Genomic DNA, 21,276 nt, shown 5'->3' with positions numbered 1-21,276 from the left:
CTCACGACACATTCTTATATCAATCAGTCTGTAAGCGAGAAGCTCTTTGCGTTGTACATTCAAATATTGTATTGGTTTCCTACTCTGCTGTTTTTAGGTATTCGTCATCATAATAAATGTTTATCTGCCCGGGGCTCGAATGGGGGGGCAACCCCTAGCGTTCTGGATAAGACCTGTACTCGGCAACCGGGGTATATAATCAATCTTGACAGTGACTAGAACCGTCGAATTTTTGGTGGTAGATTTAGGCTCGGAAGGGGCTATACTAATACTTTCTTGTCCGCCCTTGGTTATGGGGACACTACATGGTTAGATATCGAAGATTCTCTTTGGGGGGTTGGCTCCTCTTGGTCACAACACTGTGAGACAGTCTTTGATCTGACTTTTCTGTTTGTAGTTGTCCGACTGGAGCCCGGTCGCTACTGACTTGTGCTCTTAAAACTTTGTGTACCTTATTATATAATTGTTCTTCTGGGTTGACTGGGGGCTATGTCCTATTGTATAACCTCTGGAGGAGGAGGCGCATTAACCGTGTTAAAAGCTTGAAAAATAGCGCAGATCTGGGAGTCTTCCTCTCCTGGTAAACAGTCCTTTTACTGCATGCAATATGTAGTCTTCTTTTATAGTGATTTTCCGTGGGGATTATATTGTATGATATGCTTACTTGTTTGCTATTTATATCTTCCACAAAACATTTCATTGAATAAAATTTTAATTAACATGATTTATCAAAGAACTTAAAAACAACTGCCAGTGTTCAAGTCATTTTCAGATATATTTCAGGCTTCTTCAGTGCTGCTGATTGCAGTACCCGAAGAGACTGTTTACTCTATAAATATTCATTTTATTATACGAGGAAATAAAAAAGATATTGATTTGGAAGTGCGGTTAAAAGCTGAAGATTACCTTTTTTTAGACACAAATTTTTAACATACATTAGCATTTAAAAACACAGACTGATACTAAGTAATAAGATCTTATTTTTATTTGCGACTATATTGTTCCTTAATATATATTTTTACAGATATTCCGGCAGGGATTTTACAGCATCCCATATTCAACATTAATCGACCACAGTAAGTCTTTAATTATATTATCTAATATACTCTTTTACATATAAATTACCATGAAATGCATTAAGTACATCACAAAGAAAAATATTGGTTAATAAAGCAACAAGAAAAGCGTTTTAGCATAAAAATTTAATTTATGAATATGCAATTATAAAAAATTTTATTTGAGAGTGAAACAAAAGTTTAGCCTCTAAATGCTCATTCATTATAAATGAATTTCCACTCAAAGTAAAATATGTAGATTATATTGCAGAAGCGGGAGACAAGAAAATTGAGCAATGCCCTTGCCGGGACTCGAACCTGGACCTCTCGAATACCCGCCGAGTGTACTACCGTTACACCACGAAAGCATACTGGAAGGAATGAGAAAATACCGTATAATATGTTTGAATTTCCTCAAGAGAATGAGAATAAATTATTTTGTAAAAGACAGAAATAATTAAATAAACAAAAGACAGAAATAATTAAATATATATATATATATAATCTGAAAGCTTTCAGATTTTATATTACGCCCAAAGTGGTGCTTTTTTAACGTTTTATATGTTACTTTTATTTATTAAATGATATGTATATCTCACTTAAATCATAAAATTCAGTTCAACAGTAATAACACAAAATAATTTAAAAAGAGCATATCTTTAGCATTTTTGATACACAGCGTCGCGGCGCTGGTGATAATTTTTTTTTTTTTTTTTTTGGTACAGTGTTGCCAATTGCAGTGCTCTAATATTTGGTGGCAAAAATTTGAAAAGTGAACCGACATTTATAGTGAACCGACGCAAAGTGCCAAAACGAAAACAGTAGCCCTTCTGGGCTAACGCTCTTTGGGCTAATAAAGCACTTGTTTACGTGTAAGGAAAACACGCGACTGTAAAATATCAAGGTATACCTGTAAAATACCCCCTATCCGAAAAATTCCTATATTCTCGTGTGACTTCAAGTTGCTTCTTCAAGTCATAGATTTAGTTTCTGGAGATAAAGCAAGTATCTGAAGTCCTAAAAATGTAACAGTCCATGGGCCATTTCAATGTAAGACATGTTCTCTGGTTTTTAAAGTGGAAAATTACATATAAATTCCAAAAGTAATAGCTATAGAGCGCTTAAACTTGCTGCCATCTCAACGTTGCGCATAACGACTTCTTTTCTGTGCGCGAAGTAAGACAAAATAGGCCTTTATACAAATAAACGTATTTCTCGCCTTTTAGCAACAAGTGGCATTCGTTTCAAATGATGTAGAGAAACTTGTAACTAAAATGTCGTTGAATGCATTCATTTTACCTTACATTAACGTGCCAAGATTGTGCTTGAAGAAGAACTTTAGACATCGGCATAATCTTCGCCTCATTATAAAAATACGTAAATGAAGAACAATATTTTATGGAATACAAGAAAACATCTGTACAAGCTTGTATGACTTTCATTTTATTTTAATGAATGCTATGAATACAGACACGAAATCTGTGGTTTATATGTTATATTGTATTGTATAATTACCAGGAGCGAATTTCTTTTAATGATTGATAACACCGAGCATCGAGCAATATTCGGCTCTATGAAGGGACTATTGACTTCGAACGACTTCCACTATTTAGAACTAACTCTATCGAGCGATTTCGACTATTTAATATTCATACACTTCACATGCTGTCTCATTTCGTAGCTTAATTCAGTTTAACATATGCCTAACGCTGTAGGTTCCAGTATTTCAGAGTTCCAGTGTTCTCTGAAAGTTATCCAGGAATTTATAAATCGGTTACGAAGCAGTGAAATCTCCTTATCCTGAATTCACAGTTCATGTTACCGTATTTCCCATTTTTAATTATCTTCAAAATTAGCATTGGCATCATGATCAGCTATTTGTGCTTTTATATTGTGTTCAGGGATTTTATCCTCTACCTTGTTTGACCATTTGATTTTTTATGTTTAAAAAGTTTATTTTTTTGCTATGCGTCATACAAATACAAAGATTTTGAACACACTTCATGCTCCTAGTTGCGAAAATATGCTGGATATTCAGGTTTTCGTTATCTGCCCTCTAAGGATTAATCCACTGTATATGACTATTATTTTATTTTGTAATGTTTTTTAATGTAATACGCTGGTGAAAGAAATTAAGAGAATTTTCATATTTGATCTACGACCTCCAGAACTACTGGACAGATTTTAATAAAATTTGGTGTGAACATAGGTTGACATAATATAAACAAAATAAACATGCAACAGTTATAATCAACACACATGTTCGTATGTAACACTCATGGAAGTCTGAAGGCCTGAAAAAGCGGTTACAGAAGACACAAAAGAAATGGATGCTAATATGGGGTACAGTCCCCTCTAACAGCCATACAGACCTCGCAGCTTGATGTCACACTAGAAATAAGGCAGTCTATCAGTGCCTGTGGCAATTGGTCCCACTCATTCAGCAATGCTGTTTTCAGTTCATGGATGGTTCTCGAAGAGGGTTGCAAGGTGCAGTTGCCCTCCCCAGAGCGTCCCACATGTGCTGTATAGGGTTGAGGTCTGGAGACCTGGCTAGCCAATCCTCCCGGCGAATATTCTCACTCTTGAAACATTCGTTGACCAGAAGAGCTCTATGTGGCCTCGCGTTATTGTCCAATAATTCGGGGCCCACTGCACCCTGGAAAAGGCGAACATAGAGCTCCAAGACCTCATCCCTATACTTCACACCAGTCACAGAGCCTCTGTCAAAGACGTGGAGAGGTGTGCCTCCATCCAACATGATGCCTGCCCAGACCATTACGCCGCCACAGCCATAGCTGTTCATTTCGCGTACATTGGAGGGTAGGTAGCGGGTCCCTGGTTTTCTCCATATGAAAGTTCGGCGAGAATTGGTGTTTAAGCTAAAATGCGACTTATTGGTGAATAGAACGGTCGCCCATTACTCCGTACTCCAATCACTATGCTGACTGCACCATGCTAATCAGAGTCTCTTGTCCGTAGACGGAGCGAGACGCAAACAGCCAGTCTTCCGGCAAACAATCCTCTCTTATTCAGTCTTTTGGAAACAGTCACCCTTGTGACACGGGTTTCCTTTGGCTGCATACAGGTCCCGAGGCTGTCCTGGCTCTTGGAAGACCTTGCCCAGGCTTTTTCTCGATGGATCTAGTATCCTGTAACTGTTTCCATAGTTACACACGACGCTGGGCGTTAAATTAAACTCTCTGCATATCTGGACTTGCGATTGGCATTTCTCTAGCCTCCCCACAATTCGCCACTTAATTCCATCATCTAAACGTTGGTGGTTTCTCATTTTTATTGTTCGGATGTGAATTTAACCGATTGCTGCAAGATAACACCAAGAAATTCATCGAGGTTTGCTAGAGAAAGCAATTCGTCTTATCCCCCACGCGCTCGTAAAGGCTGTTTTTCTGCTGGCTCCGCCTACACACACGAGTACGCTTACGTATTTGCCGTACAAGATTTGCATTTTTATCCTGAATTATTGGTTTTTCTTTCAGTTCAGTTATTTTCATGCAATTCGATAAAATGCGCAAATTCTGTTAATTTATTTCACCAGTTTAAGTTGGAAGTGTTTGGCATTGATTCTTGTATTTATTACAGCTATCTGAATTTTGGATCCATTGGTTACTTTATTGGTTATCAAATTGCTCATGCATTGAATCGTAAAGGTAATGCAATTTTTTCATTGAACGTTTCACAGAAAATGTAAATAAGAAAATATAAGCGTATGTAACTTTCTCCTAAGCATTAAATAAGAGGCAAAATTGCCCCGATTAAAACATTTAAAACATCGTATTCATGTAACGAAATGGATCATTAAATGTCAACATGTCTGGGTGAAACAAAACTTGTCATTATGTTTAGATGGCACAAAAAGGAATTGAAAAACAGAAGCTTTGTAAATTTGGGGTATCTTAAGGCTATAAGTTAAAGAGTTTTTTTTTTTTTTTTGCTGTGTCATAAGTAATAATAATTTGGAAATCATGATATAAACTATTTGCTTGTCAAACGCTGGATTAGCAGGAAACACGAAGACATATAAGCATTATTATGAACGAGCAGATTAAGATCTATTTACAAACAATATTCTCTAACTAAAGTAATATTTACTAACGATATTCACGTATTAACTTCATATGAGATGTATGTAAGCAATTAATTAGCTACTTATTGCCTTTGTTATACAGGGAAATGAACTTATCTCTATCCTTTTAAACAGTTCACCTACGAAACATTTGCAAAAAATAATGTTTATGTTTCTGCCTGCTTGTTTATAACATTCAACAATAATATTAATGAATTTTGCTTAAGAATTCTACATGTTGAGATTTACTTTACTGCAAGTTACAGTAATAGATTTTTAAACCAGCAAAAGTCTTCGTCCGAAGAACGCTAAATATTTCTTCAACTTTTGAATAAGCAAAGATTTTATGATTCTTCTGTTTATCAGTTGGAGGGGGGATAAAACAAACCTCTTGATTTGATAATCCTCGTCTGGCTTCTCGAATTTATCAGAAGGATTGATTCTTCAAACCTAACTGATAACAATGGTCGAAATAATCACGTGAGCTCCCGTGACTACTCGTATTTCCTAATGTTTTGAAATTCAGGTTAATGTAATAGATTGAATAGAATATTCAACAAATAAATAAATGAACTTTAGTCCTAAACATTGGTGATAGTAGTTGGAAAATTACATCTTCATTTTTTCAAGGTTTTTCGCTTCAAGATCAGCAACAGATACATGAAATGGGGTGAGTGAGTGAGTGAGTGAGTGATTATGGCGCAAAAACCAGAGATGGTTATGACGCGCCAAACACAAGATGGGATGATTACAATTGATGACATTAAAATTCAATCAATAAAAACAAGTAGATAAATGTACCAAATCCAGAGGATGAAGTCATATAAACACAAGTTAAAAAGCACATATTAAAATTCAAGACACAGTCTTCAAAACAAATTACATTTGGTAATAAAAGCCAATCTCTTTTAAATAATAAAATAAATTACAATTCACCTCTCTTCCGATTAAACGGTCGAGAGGTAAGTCACAGCTATTAAAATATTTCTGGCGAAGACTATTAAAACATGGACACTCAATTAAAATATGACGAACAGATAAACAAACATTACAATTAAAACAAACAGGCTCATTTTCAGCTTTGAGAAGATAGTTATGTGTGACTCGAGTGTGACCAATTCTGAGGCGAGTCAAAAGAACGTCCTCCTAACGATTTCCAACAATATCCCAATGCTCAATTCTAGGCTTTACGTTTCTCAACTTGTTGTGATGCTGAACATCCCAAAATTGCTGCCATTTTTTTCGGACCTTTCCCTTGATGACATTGCAGATATCTCTAAAAGGGATAAGGCGACTAGACAGTTCAACAGCAGATTTGGCTGCGATATCTGCAAGCTCATTTCCTTTTATTCCAGCATGTCCAGGAACCCAGCAGTACAGGACTTTATAACCTCGAATCGTTAAATTTATATGAATTTTGAGAACATCCACTACCACAGGATTCTGAGTGTTGGGAAAAGCTTCCAAGGATTTAAGAGCACTATACGAGTCTGTGTAAACTATGAACTTTTTGTGGCAGAGCTTTGAGATGTACAAAAGACCATAATATATAGCAGTCAGTTCAGATGTTAGGACTGAGAAAGCATGGTGCAGGCATCTGCCCTCTATGTAATTTTCAAATACAAAAGCCATCCCAACATGATCATTTGTCTTTGATCCATCTGTGTATATCGGATAATAACTGCTATATTTGTGCCTGTGCTCAGCAAAGAGTTGTCTATAAACGATCTCGTTAGTGCTTGCCTTCACGTGATGTTTGAAAACATCAAAAAGCTGAATCCGTGAATTTTCCCAAGGTGGGATTTCAAAGTTCTGTACTGCTTGGGGGCGCATATCAGAGAGGGAAAGTTTCTCAATGATAGGGCGAAGTCTTAAAGGAAAGGTAGGAACGCAGGATGGACGTGTTTCAAATAAAGTGTTACACTCATTATCAAGTAAGCACAGCTTATTGGGATGTTCAGGTTGGGATATGATATTAAAATATTGTAAAAGGGACAATTGCTCACGCCTCAGATATGGTGATGGTTCGTTAGAGTCAACATACAGGCTGTGTACAGGAGAAGTCCTGAAAGCTCCTGAACAAATCCGCAAACCCTGATGGTGAACAGGATCCAGTTTTAACAAAACAGATGAGCGAGCGGATCCATAAACAGCTGAGCCATAGTCCAGTCTAGAGCGGATCTGCGTTCTGTAAATGCGAAGCATGGAGCAACGCTCTGCACCCCAAGAGGTGTTCGCCAACACTTTTAAAATATTTAGTGTTTTTAGACACTTCTTTCTCAGGTTTAAAACATGAGAAAGGAAAGTCAATTTTTGGTCGAACGTCACTCCTAAAAATTTTACTTCGGGCGCAACTGGAATAATTGTACCATTTAGATATAACTCAGGTTCAGGATGGAGACCTCGCTTCCTACAAAAGTGCACGCACACAGTTTTCTGTTTCGAAAAAGTAAATCCCTGTTTGTCTGACCATTCTTGGATCTTATTCAGAGCCATCTGCAATTGCCTCTGTATGTATCTCATGTCTGCTCCTCGACAGCTAATCTGTAAATCATCTACATATACTACATATAGTAATCCCAAGATGGTATGAGGAAGTTGTTTTAATATAGAATTTATTTTTAGGCTGAACAGCGTTACACTAAGCACACAGCCTTGAGGCACACCCTCTTCCTGTTGAAAAACATCCGAAAAAACAGAGCCAATCCTTACTTGAAAAGTTCTAGCGTTCAAGAAATTCTGTATGAAAATTGGTAGGTTGCCGCGCAAGCCACTCTCGTGAAGATCCCGGAGTATACCGTATCTCCATGCCTTATCATAAGCTTTCTCAATGTCGAAGAATATTGAGACAAGGTGACTTCTTCTGACAAAGGCTTTTCGAATAGATGTCTCTAATAGAAGCATATTGTCTACGGTCGTTCTCCCCTTTCGAAAACCGCTCTGATAAGGCGATATAATATTATTCTTTTCCAAGAAGTAGACTAGGCGGCTGTTTACCATCTTTTCAAACAGTTTGCAAACACAGCTGGTAAGGGCAATTGGCCGATAGTTCGAGGGATTCCTCGGGTCTTTCCCTGGCTTCGCAATAGGAATGACAACAGCTCTCCTCCATGCACTGGGAAATGTACGCTCCTTCCACACTCTATTGTAAAGTGTGAGAAGGGCACTCAGTGACTTATAGGACAGATGCTTTAGCATTTCATAATACACGCCATCCAGACCCGGACAAGACCTATGTGTCTGCAATAAAGCTCTCCTTAATTCAACCATAGTAAAGTCGCTATTGTACGGCTCAAAGTTGGAAGAGTTGAAAGCGATGGGATTTTTCTCAGAGCGTTGCTTGATAGAAAGAAATGCAGGTGAGTAATTTCGGCTGGAAGAAACGGCAGCAAATGTCTCACCAATTGTATTTGCAATTTCTTCTATGGAGCTAATCCCTCGGCCATCTTTTTCCAGAAAGGAAAGTGAGTGGTCTTTATACATTCCACATGCTTTTCGAACTCTTTCCCAAACCCGCTTACTAGGCGTAGAAGATGTTATTGAGGACACATATGAAATCCAGGAATCCCTCTGGCTCTGCCTTCTTACTTTCCGTGCATTTGCTTTGGCTCTTTTAAAGGCTATGAGGTTTCGCAGAGTAGGATATCTACGAAAAATACTTCATGCTTTTTTCTGTTTTTTCAGTGCTTCATGACAGTCGCGATTCCACCACGGTTTCGAATATTTTAGTGTTTTTCCTGATGTTTTAGGAATCGAAAGCATAGCTGCCTGAATAATAGTATTAGTAACAGCTTCCACAGCGTCATCGATATGCACATCTTCTACCATTTGCTCTGTGAGCTCTGCGGAGGAAGAGAAGAGTTCCCAGTCTGCCCTGTCCAGGATAAAACGAGGGACTCTCGACACGGGGTTTGCTCCTCTTCGTGCAAGAGACACAAAAATAGGATAATGATCGCTGTTGTACAGGTCATTTCCGACACTAAAAGTGCAAAATGGCAACAGAGATGGTGAACAGATAGCAAGATCGAGAGCGTGGAATGTCCTTGAAGCCTCATGGAAGTACGTATCTTGCCCATTATTTAGGAGACAAAGGCTGTGATCTTCGATCATCTGCTCAATTTGTCTTCCTCGGCAATTTGTATCTTTACTTCCCCAGAGTGGACTATGGCCGTTAAAATCTCCTATTATGATAAAAGGCTCAGGCAGCTGCTCTATTAGATTATTTAAATCTTGCTGATAAATGTGCTCATTTGGAGGCAAATACAAAGAAACAAATGAAACAACAATATCAAAATTTACTTGAGTAGCGACAACTTGGAGGGTTGTCGTCAAAGCAAGTACATTTGAGGGATAATCCAGTGAGGAGAGGAGACCTACTCCTCCACTGGCACGCTCACCTGCAAGGTTATCCTTCCTGACGAAAGAAAACCTCCGAAGTTTTGCATGGTGTTCTGGTTTCAGATTTGTTTCCTGTATTGCTAAGCACACAGGATGGTACACATTTATTATAGATTTGATGTCAAGCAAATTTCGGTGGAAACCGCGACAGTTCCATGACACGAGGGTGGCCATTATGAATGGTTTTTGTTTTTCCTGTGCTGTTCTTTTGTTTTTCGTGGAAGTAGATGCCTGGGAAATTCCAGACCCTCTTCCACTTCCATAAAGTCTGAATCCACAGATTCAGAAATCATGTCATCAAGAGAGCTATTGCTGCGACTTCTATTTTTATTTGATATTTTTTGTGTGGCAGTTTTCGGCTTACTTTGAATAATTGTTTCTTTCTTTTGTACTATATGAGTTGCATTTTCTTTTTTCTTGATGGATGTAGACGGTTGGGTTTTATTTGGTAGGGTCTGTGTGCCTATTGATGTTTGGGTGGCAACTGTACCATATGATTTAACAGCATTGGCGTATGATGAATTTGGTCGAAGCTGTGTGCTCTAGACTAGTCTTCTGGCTTCGGCGTAAGAGATGTTCCTAGTAACTTTTGTAGTCTGGATTTCTTTTTCCGATTTCCATTTTGGGCACAAGCGAGAAAATGCTGGGTGGTCACCCTTGCAATTTATACACAAAGGCGCAGCGGTACAATTATCGGAATCGTGGCCAATCTGTGAGCATCGGGCGCATGTGAGGCTGCCACGACAAGACGTCTTAGAATGGATGAAACGCTGGCATTGGAAACATCGCATAGGGTTTGGAATATAAGGTCTTACAGGAATATTTAGATATCCGGCCTTAATATTCTTAGGCAGATCAGGCGTGTTGAAGGTAAGGATCACGTGTTTCGTGTCTATCAACTTACCTTCCTTACGCATCTTGATCCGCCTTACACCGCAGACATTTTGTTCGGATAACTCAGAAGCGATCTCTTCTTCAGAAACATACAGAAGGTCGAATTCTGAGATTACACCACGACAATAATTCAGTGACTTATGGGGTGTTACAGTGACATTGGCTTGCCCAAGTTGAGTAATCTGAAGTAAAGAAGCAGACTGGGTGGCTGAGTTTGTATCAATAAGCAAGTCTCCGGAGCGGAGACGCTTTATGTTTCTCGGCTCACCAATACAAGACTGGATGTATTTGTTTATTACGAAAGGAGACATCTTATGCATTTCGCCAGAAGGACTAGAGATGACTAGGAAACGGGGACTATTGTTATGATATTTTTTATTTGCATCTGTCCGTAATTTTTTTGCAGAATTTTCAGAACTATGTTGAGCGACAGGTTGAGTGACTGGTTTAGTAGGAGACGTTTCAGAACTAGGTTGAATGATTGATTTATTAGTAGATGTTTCAGAACTAGGTTGAGTGACTGGTTTAGTAGCAGATGTTTCAGAACTAGGTTGAATGATTGGTTTAGTAGTAGATGTTTCAGAACTAGGTTGAGAGACTGGAGCGACTTCAAAGTTTTTTAATAAAAAAATATGTGTATTTGCCATATTGAAAATAGAAAAGATTCGGGTCCGACGGCCCCGCCCACCACGGAGCCCAACAAGGGAACACAGATTCCTGTGTTAGGGCTAGCCGGACCTATACGCAAACTGAAGCCCCACAGTCGGCTTTCCCGAAAGCAGGTACTCCCGAGAGCTTGACCCCAAGCCACTGACACAAGGACTAGTGACCAGCCGATTGACACCCGTGAGGACAACTAAGGTGCCTCCCGTTTAGCTGAAGCAGAGGCCAAAGTAGTGTATTGGGGACAGTACCTCGCCCCTCAACTACCAGGACCCTCCTTTCCAGCGACACGGGTCTCCACGCACGGCAAACACGTGGGCAGTTTTCTCGCCACTCGAGAACTAGAGACAAGGTCTGTTCCAGTCTCTCGTGACGAGCCCCAAACTCCGTAGAGAGAAACCACGAGGGAGAAGGGAAGGGAAAAAGTACCAGCCAAGAGGAGAGGAGACGGAAAAGAGGATAGATCACTGGGGCTCTAGGATCGTGACACCCGTCTCACCAAGAAGATGATCCCCTGAAGGGCTAGGGTACCTCGGGATTGCCACACCCGTACTCACAAAAGTGAGCCCCCTGAGGGCAGATACATGAAATGATTGTCAGACTTATGTATTTCCAAGAGATAACGCCTTCTTGATGGGACAGCATGCAGCATTTGTACATAATATCTGATATGCACTTGTGTCCAAAATTAAAGTTACAAACGCAGTTTTATAATAATTCAAAAATAGCTATGATTAGTGGTTTAAAATATGTCATATATTCCTCGTATTCTTCAGAACATCCTTGTGTTCTTCAGAACAGTAAATGTAATACAGGCATCTAGTTTACGAATACGTGTAATTTGTCTATAAAAATTGAGTGTCATGTATGCAGAATGGCAAAAATGTCGTATTTTTGTTAAAAGGAGTTCTGGCAAACATAATTTTATGGACTAAGATAAAGAGCCATATGTACGGTTGGAGTTGGACAGATACAAGCGAAAATCGCTCGATAATTAGAAGCAGCTCGAAGCGTGGTTATCAAGTTTACCACCAATTCTAAACTACACGCACCATCACCAGAAGGCCTAGAGAAGCTCATGCAAGAACCATGATACCTAGAGGGAATGAATACATGACATTCAATGCACGATGCTGTAGAGAGATGAAGCTTTCAGGACGTTGTTGCTGTGTTTAGAAATGTAATTCCTTGAAAATAATATACAGACTCCTATAAGAGCAGGTCTTTACGATTGGCAACTAGAATAGTTGCAATACATCGCAAACGAGAGCATGGCTGTTGAGCCAAGTATGTCATTCTGGTACCCACTCAGATTTCAGGCATGCCCTTTTTAGTCATGGGTCGAGATACAGTACACACAGTGTTTCTCAACGATTCTTCATCTGAAGAAAGCTTGAGGTTCACTGTTGTCCTGAAACATAAAGAAAATTGGTCACTTTGGGAAAAACTGGATCTTTGTTTGGGAAGGAATGAAGTAAGCTATGCGGGGGGTACTGTCTATGCACAGATTTATCTCGATGTGGTTCTTAAACCTTATGTGAAGCTTTCCCGGAGAATGGTTGGACATTTTACGAATGATAACGAGAGGCTGTTCTGCTAAGAATATATGAGATCCTCTAAGAAAAGCCACTTATGATGTCAACACCCTTTCAAGATGCTAGCCATTAAAATCGCCGCATTCGGAAGAGTGGTTTTGTTGGTTTGTTGGTTTGATCAAGAACCTCATTTTCTCATTGTTAAGCTAATAAAACTGTAAAGAGTAGAGACAATATTTGTCAGTCGGAGCACTTTAAAAATATGAGATGGCACGTTTTATCTAAATTTTACTCTCTTTTGAATATTGCAGAATATCTATTTTTTGCTTATTTTTCTACTGCATATATTACTCATATGGCTATCTCATAATACTTGGCATCTGTTTACAAAATTTCATTTCTATAAACCAATTGATTTTCGAGAGAATATATATTTTGTGTTGTAATCTTAATTTTTGACTCCAGTGTGTGTGCGCATAATGTTTCAGAAAAAGTTTATTTATTCTTTTTTCCTAAAGCGTTATGGAAGCCATATTGAGAAATCCCTTTTCAGCTTGTAAGGATCCTAAGTTTTACTAACGTTTATTTTATTTTAAAACTGTACAATCGCTTCTTATTTTCTACTTCCGGCCAGAATTAAATGCTTTAACTTGTTTATCCAAATTGTCTTGCTAACGCCCAAGTATTTATGTTGTGGCTTTTTGCCAAGAGAGAGACAGAAGGAGTTTTTATGAAGCAAGCCGCTTGCCACTGCAGTTTTACGATTTTTCACTCGGTTGCTGGTTGCCTTTAAGGCCAGAGATTTAGCCCTCTTGATATTTGTAAAAGTATTGTAGTTTCAGCAGCTCGGCGTACTACATACGGACCCTTTTAAATAAAGGCCGGGTCTTAGTGCCAGGCATTTGTATACTAATTCAAAGTTAGCTTTTAGTTAGAGTTTTAGTTAGTAGTTTTATATTTTTACGTTCAGACCGCAAGTGGTTGGTCTCTGTATCCCGAAGTATGGGAGTACGTGTAAAGTAATAGAGAATAAAGGGTTTAGTATACACTTCCTGCTTGTGTCGTCTATTCCACACAACCTGGAACAGAACTTTAGTAAGTTTTCAGTTCTTATTCAGGATACAGTATGTTCTCGAAGCAAGTGAAGAGACATACGTCTCCTGACAAGCTAGATCCCATACAAACAAATAAAGGGAGCGAAAATTATTTCGTGCATGCATACCTAACTCATTCTTTTTTTTTCCTTCATTCTTATTATTTTAAGGTATTTAAGAGTACTTTTTATTTTTCTGCAGTATGCTGGAGGCAATATGCAGAAAATAAAAAAAATCAAGCGCTCCAAATTGAGCGTAAATTAATTCAAAATTTTATTTATTTTAGATTGGAGTGGGTTTTAAAAATCAGCTTAATACGTTTAATTTTATTTACTCCTATAAAATAGAAGTCCGTGACTTCTATTTTATAGGAGTTATCTATTTTTACACTTTAAAGGAAAGAACCACATCCTTTTAGAAATACAATTTAAAATAAATTTAATTATTATATTCATTCGTTATTATTTTATATAACTATAATAAGTATTGCATTATTATGAAAATTTAATGATCTGGCTCAGGACTGGAACCTGTGCTCAGGATAATTAATCAATAAAATGTAAAATATTATTCTATCGAATTATGCACCACTTTTAATACCATCGATAACATTACAGGTCAGAGTTTTAATAAAAATGGTATTCGAAAGCACTGGTTCGGCAAAAGTGCAAATGCAGTTTACAAAAATAAGACGCAGTGCATTGTAGATCAATATGATAATTACATCGTTGAAAATGGAATGCAGGTGAGATATACTAGTTCTGTGTCTTTCTGTATCATAATATCTCTTTACTCGAAGTACTTTAAAAATTATGTGATTATAATCGTTTAAATTGCGTTATATCTCTCTGCACACATTCAAGAAACTATCATAAAGCAAGTAACGCGTATAAAAGGTTTCAGTTATAAGACAGAAAATCTTTATTGGAGGTACGTTAAAATAGTAGATAATTTTAAGCTTATAATGAAAAAATTAGTTGTGATATAAAAGAAGACCGAATTCATCCATCGAAATGTGTGCATGTGCAGGTTTGCGAATTCTGCATGTAAAAAGCATGAAACGTTTTGTATTTAATGTACTAAACTCATATCCAAAATTACATTTACATGCATGAAATCATAGATTTCTCAGAAACTGTGAATTATAATTTTATGAATTTCTGTCGAACGATGCATAAAATCATAATACATAAATGCAAAGGAAAAAATTTAAGAGCGCTGCGTATGAATTTCCTAGATATAACTATACTACCATTAATCTGCTGCATATTATCATTTTTATTATTTTATTCCTAGGATGATAATATGCTTCAAGGAGAAAAATAACGATGACTCAGAAAATATTTAAGGCTTATGTAATTAATATGATACTTGATTTCTCCTGACTTGTACGCATATATCACAACGTGTTATCGTGCTAGCAATAACATCAATAACCCCAGCTTGGGAATAAAGTTCTTGTCCTCCAGCAATGCGATCTTCAAGACATTTACATCTCTAAGAGAAAAATGCGACTAGGTTATTCATTCAATTCCTTCTCTTTGAAGAAATTAGTCAAGAAGGTTTGTTCAATGTGAACGAGCATTATTCTCCATAAATAAAGTTTGATCCATAGACAGCTCTGCAAAGACTTCAATAAGGTCGTAAGACCTCATTCCTATATCTCTGGACGACCACAGATCCGCTTACACGCTTCCGCTTGAAAACGTGTAAGGGCTACGTCCACCGATCATTTCCGCTCCCCATGGCATTCATATCTGCACTGTCGAAATGGTGAAGTTCCATGTTGTTAGAAGGAACCTTCCAGATGTAACACATTTAAAATCAGCTGTTAAATAAACCCTCGATTCCTCAATAAAGAGAACATGTTACCATTGGTATTCAAATCAGTTCTAATGCTATTTACCAATTAATCTCTCTTTTGCGATCTTTCTTTTGTTATGAAGACAGTGGACCACATACCCTTGATATTCTGGTATAATGGCCTTTTTTCCTTGAATCCTTTGTATATAGTTTGCCAAAATACAATAGATTCAGTGGAAATTTAACTTCCAAGCAACATACTTGATGTTACGACGAGCAGTTACTGCCAGATATCGTTCTTCAGAAGCAATTGCTGTTCGTGTACTATCTTGTCCAGGCCACAATATAGCAGTTCCGCTATTCTGAAATTGTTTCTATAGAGACTGTCTTTAAATATTTGGACACTTCTTCCATGATTGGCTGACTTGCTTTCGAACGACAGACGTTTTGCCACTTCACAGATTATTCTAAACGATACTTCGAAGTCATAACAAATAAGTTTTGTTCATTCACTGTATTGCAGAAATTTGCTCAGATATTCACTTGGCGCAAAGTGCTTGATGCACCGCTAGATGACTATCATATCAGAAATGTTGCAATGTATAATAATATCTTTTGCATATCAGGAATGTAGTTTCGTTTATGTGATTACGGCAAAGTCTCGAGGGCTATCTGCCTAAGGGAAGGGATGCCTTTGTGGCGAACATTCTAAGAGAAACTGGTTGGTATACACGTAACACATGGAGAAAAACACGAAAACGCCCATGCAACCAGCTCTTTCGCGGGATTCGAACCTCGGGCTGCACTACCAGTGTTCAATGTGTTTACCGCTCGGCCGCTGCTGGGTCCCGATGAACACTGGCAGTTCAGTCGGAGGTTCGAATCCTGCAAACGGGTTGGGTTCATGGATGTTTTCGTGGTTTCTCCATATGTAACTCGTACATGAGACAGTTTCCCTTAGAACGTCCTCCACGAATACATCCCTTTCCTTAGGCAGACAGCCATCCAGTGCTTTGCCAAAATCACATAAATCAGACCAACTTAATTAACAATTGTTAATGTCTCTTTATTATGCCTTTTTCCATCTTTTCTTCACAAATGCAACTTAATCCATCTCTAGGAGTAAATATTTTCAAAACATTTCCCGATCTCCACAGGCTATGCGATAAGTATTCATTATGTATTGTCATAATAACAAAAATCGTAATATCAAAAAGTTTTATTATTTTTTCTGAACACTTTTAATAAAACTCGTAGAATTACCACGAAATAAGCATTTCCTATGAACGACTGTTAACATAGAGCGTGTGGACTCTTGTGCTCAGGTCGTTAGATCTTCAGGTAAAATAAGCAACCACATACAGCTTAGTCTGACTTGGTACGCAAGGCCTGAAAAACAGTTCTAAAATCTATTCTTATAACAAAATAGTCTCTTCTGTCTAGCGATAGTATTTGTTACTTTATGGCGAATGTTTCAAGTTTAGTTCTTGCCAGGTGTTCGCATAAAATATTTGCGAGAATTCCCGTGGAAAAGAAGATGGTTGTCTCACCAAGGAAAACGATTAGCTTCAACGTCAAAGTATCACATCTCTCTAAATTAACTTGGGCGGCACAGAAATTAGAGCTCATGAATTATCATCACAGCAGATTAGGCGGATGGCATATGGGTTTAGAATATACGATGACATATGGATGACTCACTGGGTTTAGAAGGTTTAGATTCTGAATTACGATTAGTCAGATTCGTCAGATATCAGTTAACTGATATCGATTAGTCAGATATCAGTTAATAATACTGAAATAAAATTGTTAAGTCTTGTCGATAGAAAAAAAATGATTTTAAACAATAGCTAATATCTCTTCTGTAATTGCACGAATCCTAAGTCCATGTCGAAGAGCTCTCGAGGGTCAGCTTTAACGAGCCGCTAGATAGGGAACCAAAGTTGCTCAACACTGAATTAGACAGCATGTGAGAAAATATACTTTAATTTTCTCACATGGATTAAACATTCGTTGGAAATTCTGCAGCCTCTGCTACAAATATCTAACAATATACATAACTTGTGTGAACCCATTTTTACTTCCTTGTACGAAGTAAAAAGGAAGTATTGTTATCGCGAAAGGTTTCAGCCATCATATTTCAACGAAAATACCCATTTTAATCCCTATCGAATGCAATTTAAGGATCTTTTTGCGTGACATCTGTACGTAAGGACTCTTCTCCCCGCCAAAAAATTATAAAACTGATTTAAAATAAATTCTGAAGAGAATTTTTCGTGGCGTCTATGCGTACGTACGTAAGTAAGTATCTCGTATAACTCAAAAACGAGTAACCTCAGAACGTTGAAATTTTGTATATAGGACTGCTATAACATGCAGATGTGCACCTCGTATTTTGGTTGCAATCGGCCGTACCAAAAGTATATAAATATGTGTATATTTATATCCATTCTGTTACTCGGCTCAGTAATCTCAGTTACTTTATTCTTACATATTTGTAAATTGTGCACTTTTTGCATTAAAAATGATTCAATTATGTTGTTCTTATCTTCCGGTTACGGTTTTTATGCCTTAACCTACATGCAATAATTGTGGAATTATCTACGATTTAAAAGTTTTTTTAATTGCGGCTAAGCCTAATTTCTGATTAGTATGCTGTCCATGTTTGTTTACTTTTGAAACTTATCAGAATAGTGAATTTGTTGCCAATCTAGAGAAACTAAGCTTCCCAAAAACAAAGTAATATCTTCTTTTATTATTGCGAATTAAACTACGCTTAATTCATTATGGAATTAACATTTAAGTTATTATCTTATTTTTACAGAGAAACCGTAACTTTAATTGTAAAAATTGTTTTTTTAGTTGTTTCAACTGTATTTGGTGTTTTATGTTTTTCTATAGCTGTAAAATTTAATGAAAATATTTTGAATTTTATGTACTTTTGCTTTGCCGCGAAGTGAGAACTGAATTAATTAGTAGCGCATGCGCATTAGCTAAGCGGCGCTGAATAGTCTGCGAAAAAGTTCTTTTTTTTATTATTATTTGTTTAATTTCTTTTACATATCGTTTAGATTTAGTTTAGTATTTGAATAGAACTTATGGTAATTCTTCAGATGATATAATTTTTGTGCACTCTGAGTTTTAAAATGAATGTTAATGCTGCTAAGTGAACACTTTTGTCGCTATGGTAAATAAATATAATGAACTTTAAAAGAATGCATTTATTCTAATGTAGTCTAAGCACTATCGACGAAGTAGATTTAATTCAAAATTCGTTAACGGTTAATTCAGTATGTTTAAATGAAATGTGGGAAAATTGCTTATGATTTAATATTCCATACAAGGAAGTCATGTGGTGTACACATCAGATTTTTTTTTATTTGATAAACGCAAACAAGAATTTAACCAGACACTGTTAAAAAATATTCCATAGTATGCACGACATTTAGAGTGAGTATGTTTTAGAAAGAAAGAGCATACAGGAAGGAAAAAGATAGATTGAATAACTGCTGTAGTTAATATTATAACTGACAGCACGTTTGAATTATGCATTAAATTATTTTACTTTTCGCAGGTGAATGGCCTAAAAACAAAGGAGAAAAATATAGCTGACGTTACCGGTCTTAAAGCCGCCTATCAGGTAAGCATACTGCATCAATATTAAGGAAGAAAACGAAACAAAATCTAAGTTCTTACGAAAGTTAAATAATTAATATTTATTATATTGTAGGAAATAATTCTGTTAAAATATAGGTTGGTCACAAAAAAGTAAAACTGGTAACACAAACAAATGTCTTTACTCGAAAGTAGAATGAAAAATGTATAAATAAAATTTAACATTTTGCTGTGTCTGCGCCCAGCAGTTTGATAACTCCCCCAAATAGATTTCTTCGCGTTTGCGTACGATATCTCATTTAACACCCTAACAAACAGAAAATGTTATTCCCTTTTATTAGTAAATCAGAATAGGCAACGTATGGTCAGCAAACGATAGATTCAATATTCGCATAACGAATAGTCGGATGTCGCGATATCACGGAACGATTATCCACACTTTCCTGCCTGTATCGAATTCACACACTTGTTGGTAAGTATTTCTTCTTATTCGAGGCCTAACATGATATTATGAGCAGACTCCGACTTTACAAACAGTTGCACAAATGAGAAATCTCCTACAGAACTTTTCTATTATGCAGCTGTTCAGATGTAATTTCTCCCTCCTGCTTCGTCTAAATGTGCTGAAATGCTAATCATTTGCTTATCCTAACCTCTTCTTCCTTTCATTTAATTTTGACTTTCATCAGATCATTTCAACCTGGGGTTGCAATTATAATGGCTAGCAATGTAAATAAGTCAGATTAAAATAATAAACATTATATTAAGAACTGTGTTTTTACATTTAAATCGCCGAGTTTGTTCACCAAAATTCATTTTCCATCAAAATATGAACTGAACACCTTGTCCTGGAAATTATAGCAAAATAATTGAAGATATTCAGCGAATGTACTTTTATGACTTCAATTTTGAAATCCTGGCAATCTTATTACTTTGGCGAATGCAGATTTGTGAGGTTGATTCTCAGGTTGAAGTTCTTAAAGCATTCGAACGAGTTACAGTAGGATACGCTCCTACCAGTAGTATTGTATAATAACTATGTATGAAGGTGTGAAGGAGTTGTTATTCATATTTTCTTTTTCAGATACAAAATTCGACAGAATATAGGGCAAAATTCAGCGCAACTTGAAATGAGCTTGCGATTAAGGAAATTGTTTCAGAATGTAATCCTCGAAAAATTAGCAGTGCTTTTCCAAAGAATTAAATTACGAAACTTGGGAAATAGATTTAATATCTTTGCAGATTCACATTAAGAACACAAGAACACTTAAATCGTTGCTATTTTCGAGGAAAGAGGGACGGAATATTTGCAAGAAAGAAATAGAATATTTCTTTTAATATTTATATAAATTAAAAGAAAAGAAAATACAAATAGGGAAAAAAAAAAGAAAAGAAAAAAAAAAGAAAATCTGAAAGGTTCAAATTTTAAGGGACGTTTCCTAATATTTTGTGTGTGTGTGTTTTTTTTTATTCATTAAATATCATGTTCTTCGCTCTCAAACCATAAAATTCAATTCAAAAGCAATATCTCAAAATAATTTTAAATTGAGTGTATCTTTAGAATTTCCGACATACAGTCTCAAGCGCTGGAGATAAAAATGCTTTTTCTGTACAACGTTGCCACTGCTCGCTATGAAATTCTCGAGGCTGTTAATCAAAAATTCGTTAAAGTTTTACAAAATATGAAAGCGATAATAAAACAAATTCCAAATTTCAAATTTGGGCTTCCCATATTCACAGTAGGATTACGTCTTTCAACCTGGATGGCTCTAGGTACCATCGTTTTATCACAATGCGAGAAACATACCTACATTTATGCAGATTCTTCATTATTTAATTTCTTCAAATATAATACAGGTCGATAATATTCGGTGGCAACAGTTTGAAAAGTGAAATGGACATTTAGAGTGATTCGACGCAAAATCTCAAAACGAAAATAATAGTCCCTCAGGGACAAAGCTCCTTTGGACTAATAAAAGAAACCTATATTAAGTGCGATTTTGGAATGTCTTCATAATAAAAAATCACAACGAATTTAATTTTGAACTTTAAGCAAAGTTCAAACTGACGTGCTTTTGAGAATTCTATTGTAAAAAGTTAAATACAACAAATGTCAAATTAAAATGATTCTT

General features: G+C 36.7%; 1 protein-coding gene across 4 annotated transcripts in view; it reads left to right on the top strand.

Annotated features, from left to right (window-relative positions):
- Positions 1–21,276, top strand: part of LOC118193976 (neprilysin-2-like) — a 92,960-nt gene that overhangs the window by 66,635 nt on the left and 5,049 nt on the right. For all 4 annotated transcript variants that reach the window (XM_085812628.1, XM_085812630.1, XM_085812629.1 and 1 more), the window contains 4 exons: positions 1,025–1,076; positions 4,659–4,726; positions 14,344–14,471; positions 19,104–19,169. In XM_085812628.1, coding sequence (XP_085668754.1) covers positions 1,025–1,076; positions 4,659–4,726; positions 14,344–14,471; positions 19,104–19,169 — 314 coding nt within the window. The remainder of the gene's footprint in view (positions 1–1,024; positions 1,077–4,658; positions 4,727–14,343; positions 14,472–19,103; positions 19,170–21,276) is intronic.

Source organism: Stegodyphus dumicola, chromosome 3 (assembly GCF_044657685.1).
Source record: "Stegodyphus dumicola isolate Sdum_Otavi_A_Nest chromosome 3, ASM4465768v1".
In the NCBI taxonomy this organism is placed as follows: domain Eukaryota; kingdom Metazoa; phylum Arthropoda; class Arachnida; order Araneae; family Eresidae; genus Stegodyphus; species Stegodyphus dumicola.
The sequence above is the reverse complement of the archived record's forward strand: the minus strand, read 5'-3'. Positions and strand labels throughout refer to the sequence as shown.